This window comes from Monomorium pharaonis, chromosome 3 (genome assembly GCF_013373865.1).
Source record: "Monomorium pharaonis isolate MP-MQ-018 chromosome 3, ASM1337386v2, whole genome shotgun sequence".
NCBI lineage: Eukaryota > Metazoa > Arthropoda > Insecta > Hymenoptera > Formicidae > Monomorium > Monomorium pharaonis.
This window is the reverse complement of record NC_050469.1, coordinates 9,654,686-9,674,743: the sequence shown is the minus strand read 5'-3', so window position 1 is coordinate 9,674,743 and position 20,058 is coordinate 9,654,686. Positions and strand designations below refer to the sequence as shown.

Sequence of the window (20,058 nt, the reverse complement as noted above, 5' to 3'; positions counted from 1 at the left end):
CTCCCAATCGCATTTGCTATTCCCCGGTTCCATCGTGCGAGCCGAGCCCACATCCTGCTCCTTACCTCTCGTCCTCCACCCTAAGCCCGCGAAAGCGGTTCGCTCGCGAATCCTTTTACATTTTTATAAAGCAGCTTAATTCGCTGCCAAGACGAAATGGCACACTCGGCGCTTGCACGCGGAATCGCGTCGTGCGGAACACGACGAGGAAATTGGGAAGAAATAAGAAAGACAGTCCCCTTTAGCGAATTCGACCTCGATAACAGATTTCGCAGATTTGATTGTTCGTATTGTATTGTCCTAGCGTCAGCGATACAGTCGATCGCAAAAACAAAACGCCATAAATATAATTACGCCAAGATTTATATCGCCCGGAAATCAGCTTTTTATATTTGTCATCAACCGATAAATACATAGATCTTCATTTCAAGTTCGAAATTATGTGTTTTTGACAGCTTCAGTTTAAAGTCTACAAATTCTCGACAATAAGATACAATTAAAAGGTACAAATTAATATAACAAAGTCATATATTTTTTTCGCAACTTTAAACTTACTTTGATAAAGTTCCCAGTATAATTTTCTATCTGATAATAATATCTTCTGAATCGCTAATTTCCATCTCAAATTTCTATGTAACTTTAGTTGGTCGAGCGGTGAACTCAACTGACAGAAAGAGAACGGTGCAACGGAACGGCGGCAAACTACGTATGATAAATCATAGTCGATTAAGAGCATTAGCGGCGGAGCAAAGAGAGAATCATCATTGGAGAATTACTTCTTCTCGGCAAAGAAATTATTACCGTTACTATTAGAGTGGAGAACGAACACATGTTTTAACTGACCCGAGGTCAGACATCCGCACGTGCAATAACAAGAGCTTAGCAGCTATAGAGCTGTACAATTATAACGTGTTAGCACGTGATAGGAGATCTCACTTGCAAGATTTTCTTTCTAGCATCAAATGAATCATCAACGTGTTTGTGAATTTCATATTTATAGTATGTGCACTTTGTACAGTATAGCTCTGAATTTCGTGTTATAACTTTATTGTAGTAAACATTCACCTAAAGTTGCCCAAGGCATGAGCTCCTCTTATTTATTCGCATCTCTGAAACTTAATCTACCATTATTACATTTAATTCTCAATATAATTACATATTCGATGCTATCAACGTTAGATAATTATGCCCTTCAATATTAAACATCTACCTTTCGTGTAGTTCGCCTCGCCTGTACTAAAATGCTGATTAATATTAACCGTGTTACTCTCGCTGTTGTGATTAATACGACGTATCGATCGGCATTATCTCAGCACGTAATTAATTCGAGAGCGTACATGGGCTTACCGTAAGAGTTATTATAGTTACTGTCTACGTGTCTAGGTTGCTTCTGTGATCGATGTATCCTGTTTTACATATATTTTACAGTCACGATGGTTATCACGGTCGTCAAAAATCAACATAGATAATTAAAATGTCTTGTTCTACATTTTAAAAAGTGATATTTAAAAAATATTTAAATTCATAAATAAAGAAGTTAGAATGCAACAAATCATTTTATATAAAACAATTATAAACGTGACAAAAAGTTATTTTTTGTTGTATTGTAAAATATGATTTAATTTTTTCATAAGAAAATATACCATCACATAAAAAAGTCTCTTACATTCTATGTAAAAAGCATCAGTTCAGACACCGTTCTCGAGTTGGATTATCATCGATGTTGCACGTATTCGACGCTTTACCGGCAACTGCCAAAATACATCCGGCTAGTTCCCGTCGATGAATACTGGCTTACGTCATAATGTCGGCTCTCGGAGCCGGCGGCGGCAGCGCGCCACGCCGCGTTGCGCCGCGCCGCGCCGCACCAGTTCGGTTCGGCAGTCGCGGTTTTTGAAAGCCCTCTCGACGCAAAACAGACGGCGAGGTTGCACACGAGGTCCGGGCTATCCGCAACCGACAGCGCAGTAGAGACTGCGGTTACCAAACCGCAAGCTACTACCGCTCCGACGGTGGCGAAGGGTCAGCAGGGAACTAGCGGTCCGGCCGGGGCCGAGGCGCGTACCGGCGATGCTGTAAACCCTCTAACGAGCTTACTTCCCCGTAATATCTGAGCGTTTTAGTTCAACCCCGAAGCGCGCTAAAGATAAATTCGTTTACGATTAATTCCTGGCCCCCGACGCGCCGAGCCAGGAATTTTCGGGCCGTCGAGAGCGCGATTTTCGCAGCGCGCAACGAAATTGAAAGGCTCTACTACCCTTTCTGGATGCTCTCTCCGCAAATTATACGACCATGTTTTTTGCGCGTCTACGTATCTGGCAGCATCCCTCTGTGCACGGGCAGAGGTTTGCAGTGCCGTTGCGATGGACTAACTTGAGCGTAAAGGCAGCAGCAAACGTGCGCTCGTTTGTTTAACACTTTAAGAAAATTGACGACGAGCGTGTGTCACGCGCGATTTTCGAAATATTTAATCGCCTACAGCGCTGTAAACGTTCAACTGTAACGTAATAACGGAAATTCTTCTTGCGCGAGTAGATAAATACGAGGACGGGCGCAACGTTCGTACACCGATTCATTTAAACGCTTTAACTTATATCCCCGCACGGCCGTGGCAATTGGCCGTAAAATATTTACGGGGTGGTTTCACCTGTGCCCTCTTCCTCTCTTCTCTAGGGCGATATCCATCTAAGGAGAGCTCCCCTTCGTCGAGCCTCCCGTATTTCTCACACAGGTGCGTATGTCCGTGCGTGGCCATATAGTACTCGGGCTCGCGATCTTTCGCCGGGGGAAAAAAAGAGCTCCTTTACCCTCGCACAGACTTACGAAGCCTGTCGTCGTCGATTGTAATAAAAGGGGGAAAAGTGGCTAAGGGGTAGCGGAGGAAAGGAAAGGACAAAAAGGGGGCCGAAGGGAGTGGGCTGAGGTTGCCGGGCAAGGAACGCAATCGAGCGGGATTAAACCCTCTCGATTGCTTCCAACTTCGCGCGAGTTTTCTCCCTTTTCCCCTCTCGACCACCCTCGCCTCGTATCCCCACCTCGCGTTTCGTTGCGGTGAAAAGACGGCCGACGATGGTGTGCAGGGTCGAGCCGATTCCATCTATCCTCGATGCTCCTCGGGGTTAATTGGACATTTTTTATTGTCAATTTGTGATTGAGATCGCCGGGGTCTTTGTCGCCTCGAGGTGGGAATAACGGTGAAGATGAGGGGCAAGAGAGAAAACGCGAGAGAGAGAGAGAGAGAGAAGCGATCCTGAAATGGCGCTTTGTCGGCAAGCTCGCATTAGACCACCCTTTGTACCTTATCGAGGGCCACGGGTATAGTCGCTCGTCTTAGGAAAGCCGTTCCACGGCGATTGTTCGGGGAGATCACAAAACGGAATTTTCTCATCGAAACCGATACCGTCTCGCATTGTTGATGCGAGAACAGTCATTTGAGAACTCACTGATTAGCGCACACCTTGTATGTGCAATACATATAATGACTCAATATCAATAACTCAAGAATATTATCTTCTTGTTACTTCGAAAGCAAGTAGTTCACGATAGAAAAACGGTGATGGAATAATAAATGTGAGGTATCATCAATCTCAGCTCGAAAATCAATATTCTTAAAGTAGACGATGAAATTCTTAAAGAAGACTGTATCAACCTTCGCGCAAATTTTTCAATAACTCGAAGCTCGAGGTTCGCTATGTGTACAAAAAATCAGAAAAGAGATAAGAGCGAGGGTTGGAAAGAGAGGTGCGCGAGTGCGCGCGCTTTGCTATTTTCGGTCGGCATATTGCAAACAGACGGCCGAGTGCAAGACGAAAGATGAGCTATGAAAGGCGGCGAGACAGGATCCCCAGCTAAATCGCGCGGACTGTCAGTGCGCGCTCGCGCCGCGGAAAATGTTCTGAAATATTAAACGCGCAATTACCAGGCCTATTCAGGGAGATGCATCAGACGACGCGACGCACGCGTTTGCGATGCACATGCGGGGCGAGGAACGGAGGAACGAAGGACGCCGATGGACAAAGGCAGAGGAAAGAGATGCGAGGACGCGTGCAAAGGACAGGGGCTGCATTCCTTCTCTTTTATCGCGTGTCGATTCAGCGCAGTGACAAAAAGCGCGCCAGGCGAAGAGCTTTCGAGCTTTCGAGCGAGACTCGCGGCACTCGGCACAGCGGAAAAAAAAACGGCGCGCAACGCAGATTTATCCTCCCTCGCCCTCTCTGTCACTATCTGTGTCGAGTCGCGTCATTGTTTCCGCTTCTCGTTTCACCGGAGTCCATTACGAATAGTCATTAAAATCGGCGCTGTTAAGTAGATTAAAAGATGCGGCGCGTCACGTCAAAAGATTTCTGAAAATTACAACGACATTTCGCCCACCCTTCGATTGTCTGGAGATCTTAATTGTAATGGGTTATGCGTGATGTACGAGTATTCTACATCAACTTCATTTCGATATCGATGCCTTGCACGCGCAAAATTATTCAATACATCAATGTATAATAAAACTCTTTATTAATTATTATGTTTAAGTTTGCATCAGTCTAAATCTAAATATATATCTTTCTCTCGTATAAAATAATTAAGATGGAAATCATTAAATTAATCAAATCAACAGCAAGCAACGGACAAAGCAGCTTATAAGCATTTAGTGTTTTATAGAGTAAAAAAGTTATATAAAATTAAGAATTGGCATAAAATATAAAAAATCAGGTCGAATAAAAAAACAAGAAGAGATAAAGATCAAGAAGAAATATATAAAGACATCTGTTCGGGTATTTCGTAATATAAACCCGCAGGGAATTTAACTTTTATTGAAGAAATCAAGCGCAGGGTTCAAAGCAGCGTTATCACTAGCTAGTATTTTCAAAACACCCGTTACGTATGCATACGCGCGCATAAGACAGAGGAGACGAGAGGTCGGCGGCGCATCACGTATAGCTATACATTATCTAGCAGCCATTTCGGTGGCATCATGGCGTGGCCGTCCGGAGTTTACGGGCTGCTCCATCACGCGGAGCTTAGCTTATCTCAATGTGACACAACATATCTGAGGCTTCCGTCTCCCGTCGGCGGGAAAACTACTGTCGGTTGCGACAGGTGGTGGATTCGAAGTAACTCGCGGTCAAAGTATACGCGTGTGTAGCCGCGCGCGGTCGCTCGTTTTAGGAAGTTCCCTCGAAGATTAACTCGGCGATTTATCGCGAAGGAAGGATAGCTAGATTCGGACAATGTAACTTTGGAAGCCAATCATTACCGCGTCGCAGTCATTTCGCTCGTTTGTAACTCGGTGACGTTACTAATTATTCTCCTTGACTTTGATAGAATATTTCTCCGCATTAATGTCCAGACGAAATATTGTACATACACGAAAAGAACGGTTTTGCTAAAGCAATTTTGTTAGACTATAGTCAATAGCTATAATTTCTTCAACAATTGCTAAATAATGTCCTTTTAATTATTTTCAAAAATATTTGCTGCAGTTTATGTGCGTACACTATTCGAAATAACAATATTGCGTATATTATATCACGCTTTTACTTTTGACTGCCTGCAAAGTTTTTTTCATATGTTAATTAAAAATTGCCACAACGTTGAATAAATTATAGTTGAGCTGACACAATTAACGTTAGACACATAACGGAGGTATGTAAATTGTAATGTGTAATTATACCTTTTATTTCCTATTTTTTAAATAAATATTATCTCTCTCTCACAGTTTGGGTAATATAGCCCATGACTTTTTTTGGATTATTTAGAGATTTGTGTCTAACTAAATATTAAAAACTACTAATGGCAAAACCGTTCTTTTTCATGCAGATCTTTTTTTTTAATAAAAGAAAAAATCTCAAAAGTAAGGAAGAGCTCAGTTAACTAATATTTTCTATTAACATTCATATCCGATCATAGTATTATCTCCTTGTGGCAGAAGTAAACCGATACTAATATTAACGTAGTGTATATTGCGGCAGCTGAAATTGCTTTACAAACTGTAACCGTATATACAGAAGTACATTTTACTAATAGTGGTGAAAGTGATATTCTTGGTATCCCAAGCGTGACCTCGGAGCGACGTATCTTTTTTCCTGTAACACATAAGCTCCCCCGGGAAGCTCCGCAATCATAAACGCACTCGGATAGCACGAATAGCGTGAACAATCCCTGCTCGAGACTCGGACGGACCTTCGGGGACGAGGAACGACATTGCACAGAGAGTAGAGACGCCACTTACGCCGCGCAAACATTCCACCTCCGGTTCACGTCATTCCCCTCTAGCTCCGTGTGTTTCTCGTCCGTATAGAGCCGGAAGACCAGCGAACGAAGAGGAAAGTAGGCGCGTCAAAGCGGCGGAAGAAGAAAAGGCTTCGCCGGAAGGTTACGCGAGGGACGAGAGAGGGTGGCTCCTCGGGGTCGGTCTGTGTCCACAAGATGCTGCGGTGGACAGAGAGGGCAGAGGGGAAATCGTCGTAGGGTACACAGCCGCTATAACCGACGAGTCGTCACGCTGAATGACCCGTGCGCGTATAAAATGCATGGGATTTCACTCTAATGCCGACCAGGGAGTTTGCCCGGGAGCATATTTAGCCCCGCGCAGATGTATGTAACAGGTCCCTTTTGAGCCGAGGGACGGGCGAGGAGAGATGGGACCGGGACTGGCCAAAGGATGTACACACATCTGTAATCCTTGCTCCGGTCGGAATTACGAATAGGCCTCATGGGAGAACTCCCAATGACGGTCGGTCGATCCCCTACGTTCAACCCCGTTGACGACTCTTACGTCGCTTATGTACGACGCTTATGTTGTTGCGCGAATCGCTGCATTCTAATAAGGTCGCGGACAAAATCTATTGTTCTTTTTTTTTTCAACGTTCGAGAATTCTGACTAATTACTCGAAATCGGAGAGATCATTCTTTCACCTATTCATTGCACTTTCTAAAGAATATCTTTATTCTTAACATTTCGCGATTCTTCATTCTTTCATTATCTCAAACTGTTAAATTTTTTTGAAATGCATAGCGTTGTATAATTGGAGTACAGAATAATTGAAGAAATGTAATATAAAATATTCTCTGCAGTTAACATTAAATTGCAATGATATTGCTCTAGTGAAATTACTTTCGTGAGAAAATTAAAAAAAAAAGTATTGCAATCAACCACGAGAGAGTATAACATAAGTTGTAATTTAAATATTCATGAAATTTGCTGATTACTAAATTATGTGCTAGATGTTTTTGTTATTCGTTTATCACGTTATCATAGCGAAGTTAATCTTTAACTGGTTGAATTTATTTCGACGAAAGAGCTGCGTGTAACATTAGAATATTTCAGTATAATAATTATTTCAAAGTATTATTTTAATAAATCTTTTTACAATTAAAATCAAGATTTAATCATACCGAAATATCCGCGATCAACGTTTACGTTCTAATCTACAATCTGCATGTACCTTCTTCTTTAGTTTTCTTTTTTAATAATATTTCTTCATCTTTGTAATTATTCTCTTTTTCAGTTGCATTGCAAACATAGTTGAGCAATTTTCGATAGTTTAGGAGAAAGAATATCGCTTCGCGACGTTCCGAGAAAGTTACTTCCGCAGCGTGTAAGTTCCGGAATCTGGATTGCATACGCGTGCTCGCTGGAGAGGAAGAACGAAGGCGGCATAGGGGATGACAAGCCGGAGGGTTTCGCGAGGCAAAGTCAAACAAATCATATAAGATAACATTAAAGCGGCGGAGGAGGCTGTCGCGCGATCGGGGGTTGCCGAGTATCGATATGCTTGGTCGATATACCCTGCTCGATTCGAGTGAGTGGATATCTCTCACTCAACGGAGAAAACAAAACGAATTTGTGAGAAGAGAAGTACGCGGTATGGCTGTGAGGGCACGTAGGTAGAGATGTCACTGTGGTGAACGGAGGGGGACAAAAGAGAGAAAGAAAGAGAAAGAGAGAAAGAGAGAGAGAGGAAAGCAAGCGAAGGGAAAACTGAACACCCTGGGGAGCCGACAGCTCGTTACGCGAGACATGGTGCAACTATCCCGGTTTTTCCACCCTTCTTTCCTAGATTTCCCTTCTTTCCGCGCACCTCTACCTCTCTCCCCCCTTATCTCTCTTTCTCTCCCCTTTATTCTTATCCATCTTCGTCTCTTCTTAGTATCTCTTTTCTCCCATTTCTCCATCTTTTCTCTCTTCTTTGCATCTCTATTTCTTCTTTCTTGCCTCTTGAGCTTGCAGAAGTTGAAATAATATCCCTCGCGTATGTATACATATATACAACGCCTGTGTGTCTTGCGTATACGTATTACTACTCAGTAACAAGTGGGTATTATAACGGGGGTTAGCGATGCCATTACTGTCCCGAACAGCCGTCCGTACCGACTAAGGGGACGACACGACGTCGCGCTATCGATGGCCATGCGTTGCGCTAGTTACTCGTCCCTTATGCTCGGACTTGCTATAGTTTTCTAGATCGTGATTACGACAAGTTATCGCGTCATATTATTGCCGAACGTGAACTACCCTGTTTACTTGAATTATGTAATAGTTTATTTCTCTACACTAGACCTGACATACTCACGATGTTTGTCTTCATGAGATCGATGAGGTAGATTACACAGATTACATCAAACAGATATATTTTTTAAGCGTCTATATATTATCACAAAATTTACGCGCTTTAATGTTATTTCTTCAATCGAAAATTATTACGTTTTGTCTACAACAAGAGTATTTTCGAAATAAGACTTAGCAATAAAAAAATATGAATTATCCACTACTAATTTTTTATAAAATTATTTCAAACATTTTATTAGCGCTTAAAATTCAATATAATGAAATAATTTTACAAAATCTAATTTCAATTCATATTTTTACTATAAATTTTATTTAAAAAATATTTCCGTTAAAGGAACAAAATGATAATAAATAGAATAAACTGGGCCAAGAGCCGTGACAAGATGTGCGTGTTGTATTACAATTTATTACAAAGTTTCACTGACAACAGACGTTTCGGTCTCTGATATGATAATAATTTTCTAAAAAAATCTGAAATGATAATAATTTTTAATTAAAGAAATAACATTAAAATCTCAAAACGTGTAGATTTTGTGATATTTACTTCGCAATATATGGAGCACTTGACCATGATAAATAAATAATTTTAATTATACTTTTTCCAGATATGCATTTATTTTTTGTGAAAGTAGACAGTTTTCTGCATAGACCGCATCGTATATCCTCGATTAAAAATGGATCTCTAGTTGCCGCAAGCAAGAGTCTCTACTTCCCATTCGTTTCCTTGGCTACGAAACTTCAAGACAATTATCTGAAGTACGCCTCGCATTTTCCCAAAAAGCGGTAAAATCCTTGCCGGCGTCTTTTTTCGTGCGTTCACCGTAAAGGAACGTAGCAAAGGAATGGAGCAAAGGAGCGGCGTAAGAGGGTAAAAAGGGGACAGAGGGGCTCGGTAATGACTGTCGCTACTTTTCCGCCGTGTCGGAAGCGCATTGCGCCATTTCCGTCAGACCGGAAGTGCGGTAACAAAGCACTTCCGGCATGCGGTCTCAAGGAGGTTGTTACGACGAGCGCGGGAGCACTCGGTGACATTTCAATGAACTTTGCGGCGGGTACCGTTTCTCCTCCTAAAGTTCAGCGAGTCTAACGTGCGTTTCGGGTGTTGACGAACCGACGGTATTAAGTGTCCTATTGTGTGCCCTCGCAAGTGATATTAACTTGACTCTTAGTCGAGGCGGAATCACGTCATGTGTAGCCGAGCAAAATCGCGGACTATTCTTATAATATGTAGACCTTATTCTTATAACAAGAAGAGCACTCGTTAGTTGAACTTGCCGCGGTCGAGTATTTAGAATCGAGCGTGTTTGTTTTCGCACTACGCGTTACACTTGATACGATGTATGTATTGCAGATCATACAAATTGTGGAGATTGCATATTCAGAGGAGCCTATTCAAAGGACTAACAAATACATAATTTATTTGTTAAATTTCTGAAATTACACACTTGAAATTAGATATGCGTATAAGCGGCATTAATTTGCGTAATATCCGAGCGCGTAAAATAGAGCATATCTATTCTATATATTGCTAGTTGCTATATCACGAAATCGCGCCAAACGTGCTGCGAGCGGGAAATAATTTCCTGGCATAGTTTCCGATCTCGACACGTACATTGGCATAACTTATTCAAACCTTTGCAACGCAAAAATAAAATAAAAGTGAGGCCTGGGAAGGAGCTGGCGTTATTTTATGAAATTTACATCTCTTGTTTCATATCCGCCTCCAAAAACGGTAAGGCCGCATATGTTGCACTCGTTACAGACATTACGCGCAACGTACGATGTCAGTTGTGGTATTTCCAGTACCGTACATTCGCACATTAGCTTGCATGATATGCCTGCAGAATAAATGTCATACTGTATGTTCAAAAAGTTTTAAAACTTGAAAGTGTCGGTTACTAGAAACTTCGATTATGAAATCATCAATTAAATTATCAGATGACCGATACTAAAACTATTTTATTATTCGTCACCCAAATTTTAAACCCAAGTTTCCTTTAATTACAAAAAATGTTATTCATCCAATTTATAAATGAATTTTATTAGCTCATTTTATGCAATACAATATTAAAAATTATTCGATAAGACCTTAAGATAAGATGTTGTATACAATCGAGCTAATTTTACAAAGTGAGAAAAATAAATTTATAATCATCAAATGGCATATAAAAAATAATCATGAATACAGAATAAAACATACGTGGATTACTATCTTCGTTATTATTAAATCGTCTCGAGGCTTTGTCGAGAAATCACCTCATTGTCAGCCTTATATTATTCCAAGAATATTTTATTTTTCACAGCCAAAGTTCCAAAGTTGGGATTCAAAATTTTGGCACTGAAACATTCTGCGTTTGTGATAGATGAAATTTAGTTGGAACTTCCAAGCAAGGTTGTCATACGCAACACAAAAGTGACGTTTGTCCTGATTTCAAGTCTGCACCAAAACGTTCTATTTCTCGTGATTCAAAATTTGTTTTCCTCGATTTCTGGCAAATGTTTCTCAGTCCGAGATTGCCAGACACCTTCCTTTAGATTGTCGAGACGTGTGATTACTGACGGCATTCGCGCGTCGTTATTTCAGCCACACACGAGTCGTAAATTATGTCCCTTTGGATTCTACCATCCAAATAAAACGTTAAAAGGATGGTCCGTGAAGAGGGATCGAGTGAAGGGGATGGGAGGCAAGTGGTGCGCACGCGTTATAAAAACATATAAAAATGCAATGGTAGGCAAAAGTGGGAAAGTAGCAACAAGAAAGATACAGAGGAAACAGCTACAAAAAGAGAGGGAGAGAAGAGAGAGAGAAAGAGAGAGAGAGAGAGAGAGAGCGTGTCACCGGGAGAAGAGAAAGGGTACAATTAAAATTAGCGCAATTCAGTCGTCCGCCGGTAATTCGCATGCCTGGCATTTATATTATTAAGTCGCGCAAATTTCTCTCGTCACACTTTACTCTTATCGCTTTTGTATGCGTGCACTCGTACCACCTATCTGTCCCGCTTGCTCTATCAGCTATTCTACGTTTTCCCCGTTATGCTCCTCGAGCGTTTTCTCGGCGCGACCGAACGTCGCTTCGTTGCCGCGATTATCGTCGCCGGCAAGGAAGTAATCCCAGGTTTCGAAGCGAATTACGTTTAATTGCTCTTATTGCTAGGACCAGTCGGCTTTATTATTCCCTCTTCAATCACGCCCTCCGTCATTTGACTTTTTAAGCTGTCCCTCCCGCCTCCTACTTCGGCCCTACCGACGCCGACGCGTTTCCACGTCCGTGCTTTTTCTACGCGCGGCAAAAACATCGCGTTCCAAATGAACGTTGTGCGAGCCCGGCTACGAGTAATTCTCGTTAACCCGCTATTTCACTCTGCCACGCCGTCGGCCGAAAGGATTGGTATTATAAACGTCAGCGTCAACTCGTTCGCAAATGGACGAACCATTTCAATTCTTCACGTTACAATCATTTCCGATAAAGTTTGCATCCGTAATGGCAGATTTTCAGCGCTTCGTTTACAGTATTAAACTCAAGTATCAGAGTTGACATTTTAATATATATTTTTTTAATAGTTTCTTATGTTATATTGTATCCACGTTATTTTGTTGACGTTTTTTTTAAATTTTTACCTGTTGTTTATTGAAAACATTGTCTTGCATAGGCAACCAATTTTTGAGTAATACATAACATAACATGGAGTATAAAGCGAGAAAGAAAAAAAGAGAAATTCAATTGTATAATAATGTATAATTATTAACGTTATAACATTAATAAAATGTTCTCTTACCTTTGGATGTGTTCTCCTAGGAAATGCTACCTTTGGGTCGATCTGAAACAGAAACATTTAAAATTAAATAAATTTTTTCAAACGCAATTAATACATAAAAAATGTCATAAAGTAACGTATAAAAATCCGCAACGTGTTTAAGTTTTTCGATGATAAATCTCAAACTGCCTCGAAAGCTCTGAGTTCCGTCGAGGATATAACCACGAAAAGAACATTACGCGCCACATGCGAATTCAAACTCGGAGACAAATCTTGTTCGCCTAGTTTTGCGGGAAGAAGAGAGAGACAGAGAGAAGAAACAAATATGAAAATACGGCAAACAGAAGAAACAATATGAAAATAGGTATTACACGCAAGCGCAATGGGAAAACGCGAAAAAGGGAAGAAACAAGAATAAACGAACGGACAAAAGGGGAAGCTCTCGGCGGACTGTTTTCCCAGTTGAAATCCCCATTACAATTAATTACATAGTAATAAAGAGTAGGTGCTCGAGAACTCCGAATCGACTAACCGAAACCTCGGCTGCCGCCGCCACCATCGTTTTTTTTTTTACTTGGCGGACGATCCCGAGGGGGATGAACAAACCAACTAAGTCGAACATAAGGGCACCTTATGTTCCGCGCTTTGCTAAAAAACCGCCCTGAATACCCACGAAACCATAGAACTTCTGACGCGTTGGCCCTCTTAAACTTTCCTTTTTGTTTCACAAATCTTTAAGAGAGTATCTAAAGTTTACGAAATCTGTGACTTTTCAGTGCACAAATTTTTTTGTTAATCAATGAAAATATAATACATTAAATTTATATTACATGTAGTATATAATATTACATAATTAGCATTATTGCATTACTATAATATATATGTCAAACTTTCATTACTTACAATATTGTGAGATAAACATTATGAATATTAAGCTCATGTAAATCCGCAAGAGTATTTATTGTTAATACTAGAATTTGCTGGAAATATCATTCTGCTACTTATTACACGGTGAAGGGATCAATTGATTCTGCCAGTTATTCTAATGCTAAATGAAACAATGTCTTCGCATCTCCCTCTCTTTCTCTCCTCGCATTCTCAGCGTGTGTTCAGTGCTAAACGTAACTACTTAGTTTTGAATTTCACCATACTATCATGTTGCCACTATTTTGCCAACTAGAATATTTCAAGTTATAATGATGGTTCTTCATAGCTGTAAAATATGTTTGCAGTAGAAAAAAAAATATCGCACATTTAACAAAAATATTAAAATAAACGGATACCAGAATACACAAGATTTCGATATATCATATTACTAACACAACTAACACAGTTTTTGTTTATAGAAGAAACAGTAACAAACATGTCTGCCTAATGCTATGTAATCTCATTTCAATGTTTAACATTTCAAAAATAAAAATACTCTCAAAGAAGAAATGCTCATTTACTTTGTGTTGTTATATTTAAAATTTTATTGGATATATAACGCAAATCAAATATTATACTTCAAATTAATTCAACGCAATAATAATCTCTAAAATTCTCAAAATAATCTTATCATACAGATGTTCACGAAACTTATCCACGCAAGCTATAAAATTTTTATCCTCCCGTTTTTCATCTCGCGCTTTCAATGTCGGCAATGATCGTAATCTCAAATTATTAGGTCAGCACGTGGCTCTTGGCGCGTGCTTATAATTAGTTTTGAAAGCGTTATTGACGCGCCATAAAAAAAAAGTATATTCTATACAAACCGAGGAGACGAGTTTTACTATTCTGTAGCGCCAGGCTTTCTCGAAACAGAGAGCGACCGGCACCCCGGGCGGTGAAAGCCACAAACGTGGTAATGACAAGCAAGGCAACCCGCCCGCCGCCATCACCACCACCAGGCACCGTCACCGTCATCATCCACCCCGACGCAACGCGGCGGTTCTCTCTCTACCTATCTCTCTTCCTGTACTCAGAAACCACTCCCGTTTGCATAATCCCCTACGGCGAAGTTCACACCGGTCGCTCGCACGCTCCCGGACAAGAGAGGTGTCTTGACGTCGTCGTCGTCGTCCTCGTCGTCGTCGACGACGACGACAAGAGACGGGAGAAGAGAGACGAAACACAAGAGACGAGAGAAAGTCTTCCCGCCGTTCTTTCGCTTTGGTAATACCTCTTCTTCTGATCTCGCCTTCCGATATAAGGGAAAAGCAGGCGGGGATGAAGGAAGTGCCTCTCAAACTTCGCTACTGCACCCGTAGGAGCTATTTGCAACGGATTTCGCTGTACATGTCGTCCGTCGGATACGAAGTTGCGAGCTATGACTATATATATATGTATATGTCTAAACTAGAGAAATGGGGATAACCGATGATGTTCCTATCTCATAGACGTAAGAATAGACAAAACGGGAAGTCTTTTTTAAGTTAATAGTCAAAGATTAATTTTTTTGTAATTAAATAATTATTACAGACTTTTTCAATTTATTTCTCTCTCTCTCTCTCTCTCTTTCTCTCTCTCAACGTATAATTAGATCGTTTCAATCCATTTCGTGATTATTTCAAATTGATTTTGCATTCGATGCATTTTAAAATTCAAATTCTGCGTTCAAGATCTTCTCCATGTAATATAAATTTCATTGCAAAATAACAATAATGCCAAGGAGATCCTATTTGGTGTTTCGTAATCACTTTTCTCTATCTGATGTAATAGACGTTGTCAACGAGACGCAATTCATGGTCGTTCAGTCGATCAACGTGAGATTCTTCGATGTCCCATTCATTCGATTCGTCTCACCGAACGATGGTTCCGCGAGGGCAGAACAGAGAGTTGGTAACGAGAAGATAGAAAGCGAAACAAAGAGTGAGAGAAACAGAAGGAAACGTAGACACGCGAAGACAAGCGAAAGAAGGAGAACGTTGCCGGGAACGGAGAGGTAGCATTACCGAGAAAAATCGAGAGGCTCGAAGCCATTTTCGCAAACATAACCCAGTTACCCGATATCTCGCGAAATGATCGGCCGCCAACCGTCGTCGTCGTCGTTCTCGTCGTCGTCGTCGTCGTCGTCGTCGTTGTCGAAGACGATAGAAATTCAATCTGGTTGGCACGCCTGGAAATTGGAAGAGCCACCTACCCCTGGATGCTTCTACCCTGAAGGGGCGCGGTAGAAAGGAGAGCCTCGAGTCGGATCGGGAGCATTTGGAAAAGTAATTCACGACGCCATTCTTCGCGACCCCCGTTTACCCCACCGCCGCCATCTCCCCGTTGCGGCCGTAAGCGATGGTCTCGCACCGAAACCTCAATCCACCCATCTCCCTACTCCCCATTACTTCTAGGGCGAACTGCATCCGCGGATAACGCGAACGAGAAATTTCACAGGCGAACTCGCGCTAATTCCGTAGGAATTCGAATGCTGGTTAAACTGTTATACGAGGTATGTGGTCGCAAGCGCCCGTATCAAAGACAGAAGAGACGCGGAAATAGCCAGGGAGGCCGTATAATATGTTAAAGTTTCAATTATAACACCGAGAAACGAACGACTTGCGGCTCGAATTACTAGCAGCTCCACCGAATTCCAAAGTCGACAAGCACGCAAATCGTTTAAAAGCAGAAAATCTTATTTTTTTTATTTATCACTAACAAGCTTTTAAATTCAATAACAAAATAGGCATTTAAGTCGAGAAACGATTATGATAATGGTAGTGATTATGATAATCCCTGATAACACGTCTTTAGAATTCGAATAGCTGTTACCTGTTACTGCGGTGAAAAGAGAATTAAGTAACGGCTCTCTAACATATCAGATAAATTACAAGAAACAGATTATTTCCTCTAATTATCTTATCAATTATCAAATATTGTTTATAGCGACATAATTCTCTGTTTATTTATTCGTCATGCAATTTCTATTTCTACGCGGCTTTAGCCGGCTCGTTAGCTGTTTAAACAAAGAGCGCGTTTATAATTTATTTCCATCCCGAATTTCCGTCACCGTTCGGACAACATCGAACTCGCGCGGAGAGGCGGCCCAGTCTCATCGCGCCGATAGAGACAGCGAGGAATTCATCGGCGATGTCATATTTGACGATGTGCGGGATTTTGGAGACGAGAATTATTATTAAATTTCGGAGAGAGAGAAAGAGAGAGAGAGAGAGAAAGAGAGAAAGATTACCGATTCGTTTCAGTCCTCAACATCGATGGTAACGGTGCGATAGCGTTTGTCCGCCTCAAATACCCGGTTAATTCGCTCGGCAAATTAAAGGCAAATACACGACCGCGATTTTGCAACTGATCATTTCCGCTGTGTCGGACCTGCCGCTTTTTCCCCGTTTCCTTGCCATAATCTCGTCGTCGACGTCATCGTCGTGAGAACGGAGACATTATCTAAGTGCATCCACGGGGAAAAAAGTTCTTGGCTCCTTCTGGTTTTGTTAACTTTCAACAATGTTCATTGAAAGACAAATTGTTCTTGCAATTCTATGAAGGCTCTCGAATATTCTTTTAGTGGAGAAAGTAAACGTCAATCTTTTTGCACAAAAGGATCATTATCACGCATCACGTGCCATTTCCATATTTTTTTCTGGGAATTAATAAAAAAAATATATACAAATTTCTGTGATCTCGTTGGATTTTAATTTAGAGACGATCTTATCGGTAATACGTAATAATCTTGCGTTATTCGGTATCTTTGAACAAAATAGCGGCTTTTGTTATTCGCGCACTTTTTTCTTTCACAACGACAGTACACCGCTCTTGCATTTCCAGTTTCGTCTATCTCTCATCTGCTTTCATTCTATTGATGTGCCGATGAAGTATTCCTCGCAAACGCGTCTATATTTTTTCAAACCTGCATCTTATTTGTTAATAATAGTTTTCATAAGCATAAATAAATTATTAAATACCCTAAAAATGAAAAATGATAAATTAACTTTCTTGAAATAATATATTAAAACAAAATTTAAAAATTTCATTAAATACGTTAAATTCAAACTCTAAAATAAGTGCAACGTGGTTCTATTTCTTTTTAAACATTATTCATTTATTAAAAAACTCTTAACGCGCTGGAAGCATAAGTATTATGCTTTATAATTTATTATTTTTACAATTAGTACGGAGCATGAAAACTTTGCTTCGTACAGTCTCACATTGAAAATAGAAAAAAAAGCTCCAAGAAAGAGAGAGGGACTATTATTCTCTTCACACAACTGTGCGGATTGCGAAGCGTAGGCAAGTGCGACTGTGCGCTATATACTGGCGGTCAGTTATTACGTGGGACTGAGCGATTGCTTTTAATATTCGCGCCAGCTGCGTACCAAGGTACCCTTCGCGACGTATCCGCCAAGATGTATAGGCCGATAAAAATGGACTACCGCTTCGATCCAACGCACATTATTTTTTCGCGCGCGACAAACGCGTCGTTATCGCGATCGAGTCGAAACGAGGTCCGGAAACCCATCAATGAAAATCCGTCTCGCTTGACGGCGAAAGAGGTTCATTTAATGCGATTTCATCGTTCGACTTGAAATTTTTAACCGTATACGCACACCATATCAAAAGAACCGCTCATATTGACAAAGAGTGACTCAAATATAGTTTTGTTTATAATTCGAGAATAAAAATTGTATTAACGTTAACTTCAACAATAGTGTTAAGGTACGTGTACTTAAGCCATATCAAGTTAAATTCATTTTATTTATCTATTATAAAAAAATAAAAAAATTTTATCAATAATAATAAATGAAATAAAACAGTAATATGTATAATGCAATTAAATTGAGAAAAGGGCCAAGGATAAAACAGGATCTAGAGCTAAATACTTCTTATGTGACTTTTTATATATTTTCTAATTCTTTAAACTGCGCGCCGTTGTTTTCAGTCTTGAAAGTTGAACAGTTTTAAGTTGAATCAAAATAGAGAGCAATATCACAATATTAAACTGGTAATTAATTTAATAACGGTGATATTAATGAGCATCTCTTATGGTACTATGATGTTGATAAGAATCATTTAAACACTAAAAAGAACTTGTTTTATATTATTAAATTGATTATTAATTTAATATTGTGATATTACTCTTTGTTCTGATTCAACTTAAAACTGTGTTTCAAGATTGAAAATAATAGAATATATTTAAAAATATTACATAAAATTAAAAATATTATTAAGCATTAAAATTATATTCTCTGATTATTCCTTAATCAACCTCATCATTCTTCATTTGGAAGTTTATCGAGTTAATGAAAGATGTGATTCATATTGAATTAGTTGGATAAAAATATTGTTTCGCATTTAAAATATAGACAGTCTGTCTTAAATATTTTATCAAGACCTTATATCAAATTTTCAGGCTGCAGACGCTTGTTTCGTTTCTAGAGCATCGAGCTCACGGGTCTTCGGATTTTTAATAACAACGCTTGTCAGTAGTCTTCTCGACAGCGTCACCGACATTCGGCGCCAGCCAATATCGTAGCACGATGTACTTTTAACAGCTGCCATCTGGATGGTTCTTTACACCGACAGCAATAGAAAGAGATATAAAAGCGAATAAGTAATGATTAAAAGTTACAAAAAAAGTTACGACGCATGAAAAACTGTGCAAATATTAAGTAAAAGATTGACCAAGTATTACGACGACGCAGAATATGAATACAATGTTATCCGGTGTATATTAGAATTATTTGTCCGAGTAAAAGACATGTTATTTCAAGAAATATAATAATTCAATCAACGGAAAATGTAATATAATACTCAAGATATTTTCAATGTTTTAGCAATCTATGATTAGTGCAATATCAAAATGTAAGATTATAAGATAAAAGCTAAATATATTACGGGTGTGAAAATCCAAACAATTGTCTTTTATGCTACATGGCGTGTGAATATAATATTAAAACACATGCGCACATGTAAAATTTAACAATTTCTCGTAATAAGAAACTAATGTCTCGGAAAATCTAACAAATACATCTCGTGATTTCAAGACATTGGATTACTTTACACAATTCACTGCTGGTCCGCTATGGGGAACGTGGTCTTCGGCGAACAATGCAATCCTCCCTGTCGATATTGCGGACATCAGAATCTCGCGAGCCAAGTTATCGAGGGGCCAAGTCGAATCGGCTATTCCGGAAACGATTCTCGAGAAACTCCGCCCCCGGCGTAACAGCAACAGCAACAACGACAGCGACGACAACGAGGACGTTGCTGTCGCGACGAACAGTGACAAAACAATTAAGCAACTCATAACTGCCTAGCACAGCCGCTCTCCGGACACCGTTCTCCGCTCTCCGAGCTTGCGTCAAAATGTCACGGGCAACGAGGTCTACCAGACCGAACCGAAATTGCAACTCGCGAGGGCGTGTAGCGGGCATAATGTCCTTTCGCCAACTCGCGCCGCCGTCGCGGAAGAAAGTACCTCAGGAAACTCAGAAGTTCGCCAAATGGCATTCGATGTGTCGAAAATTTCACACGAATATGACGAATGTGATTTCGAAGAATGCGATAAAAAAATCGGGATAATATGATAGTTTGCGTTATTCGAAGAATGCAAACTGCTGTCGCTGCATGGCTTACAAGTCTTCTCGTTTCTGCATTATAATATGCATCATGTGGAAAGTGACGCGCACAAATCTCAAACATACAATTCAAAATCATAGTGTTGATTGAGAATTATAATTACATGCGTTATAATTACATGAGAATTATAATCTACACCGGTACTGGTAAAAACGGATATCCGACAATATTGTCTCG

At 40.2% G+C, this 20,058-nt stretch overlaps 1 protein-coding gene across 3 annotated transcripts in view; it reads right to left on the bottom strand.

The window, feature by feature from the left end:
* Positions 1 to 20,058, bottom strand: part of LOC105838293 (RNA-binding protein Musashi homolog Rbp6) — a 613,545-nt gene that overhangs the window by 214,670 nt on the left and 378,817 nt on the right. For all 3 annotated transcript variants that reach the window (XM_036284985.1, XM_036284984.1, XM_036284986.1), the window contains exon 5: positions 12,340 to 12,381. In XM_036284985.1, the coding sequence (XP_036140878.1) occupies positions 12,340 to 12,381 (42 nt within the window). The remainder of the gene's footprint in view (positions 1 to 12,339; positions 12,382 to 20,058) is intronic.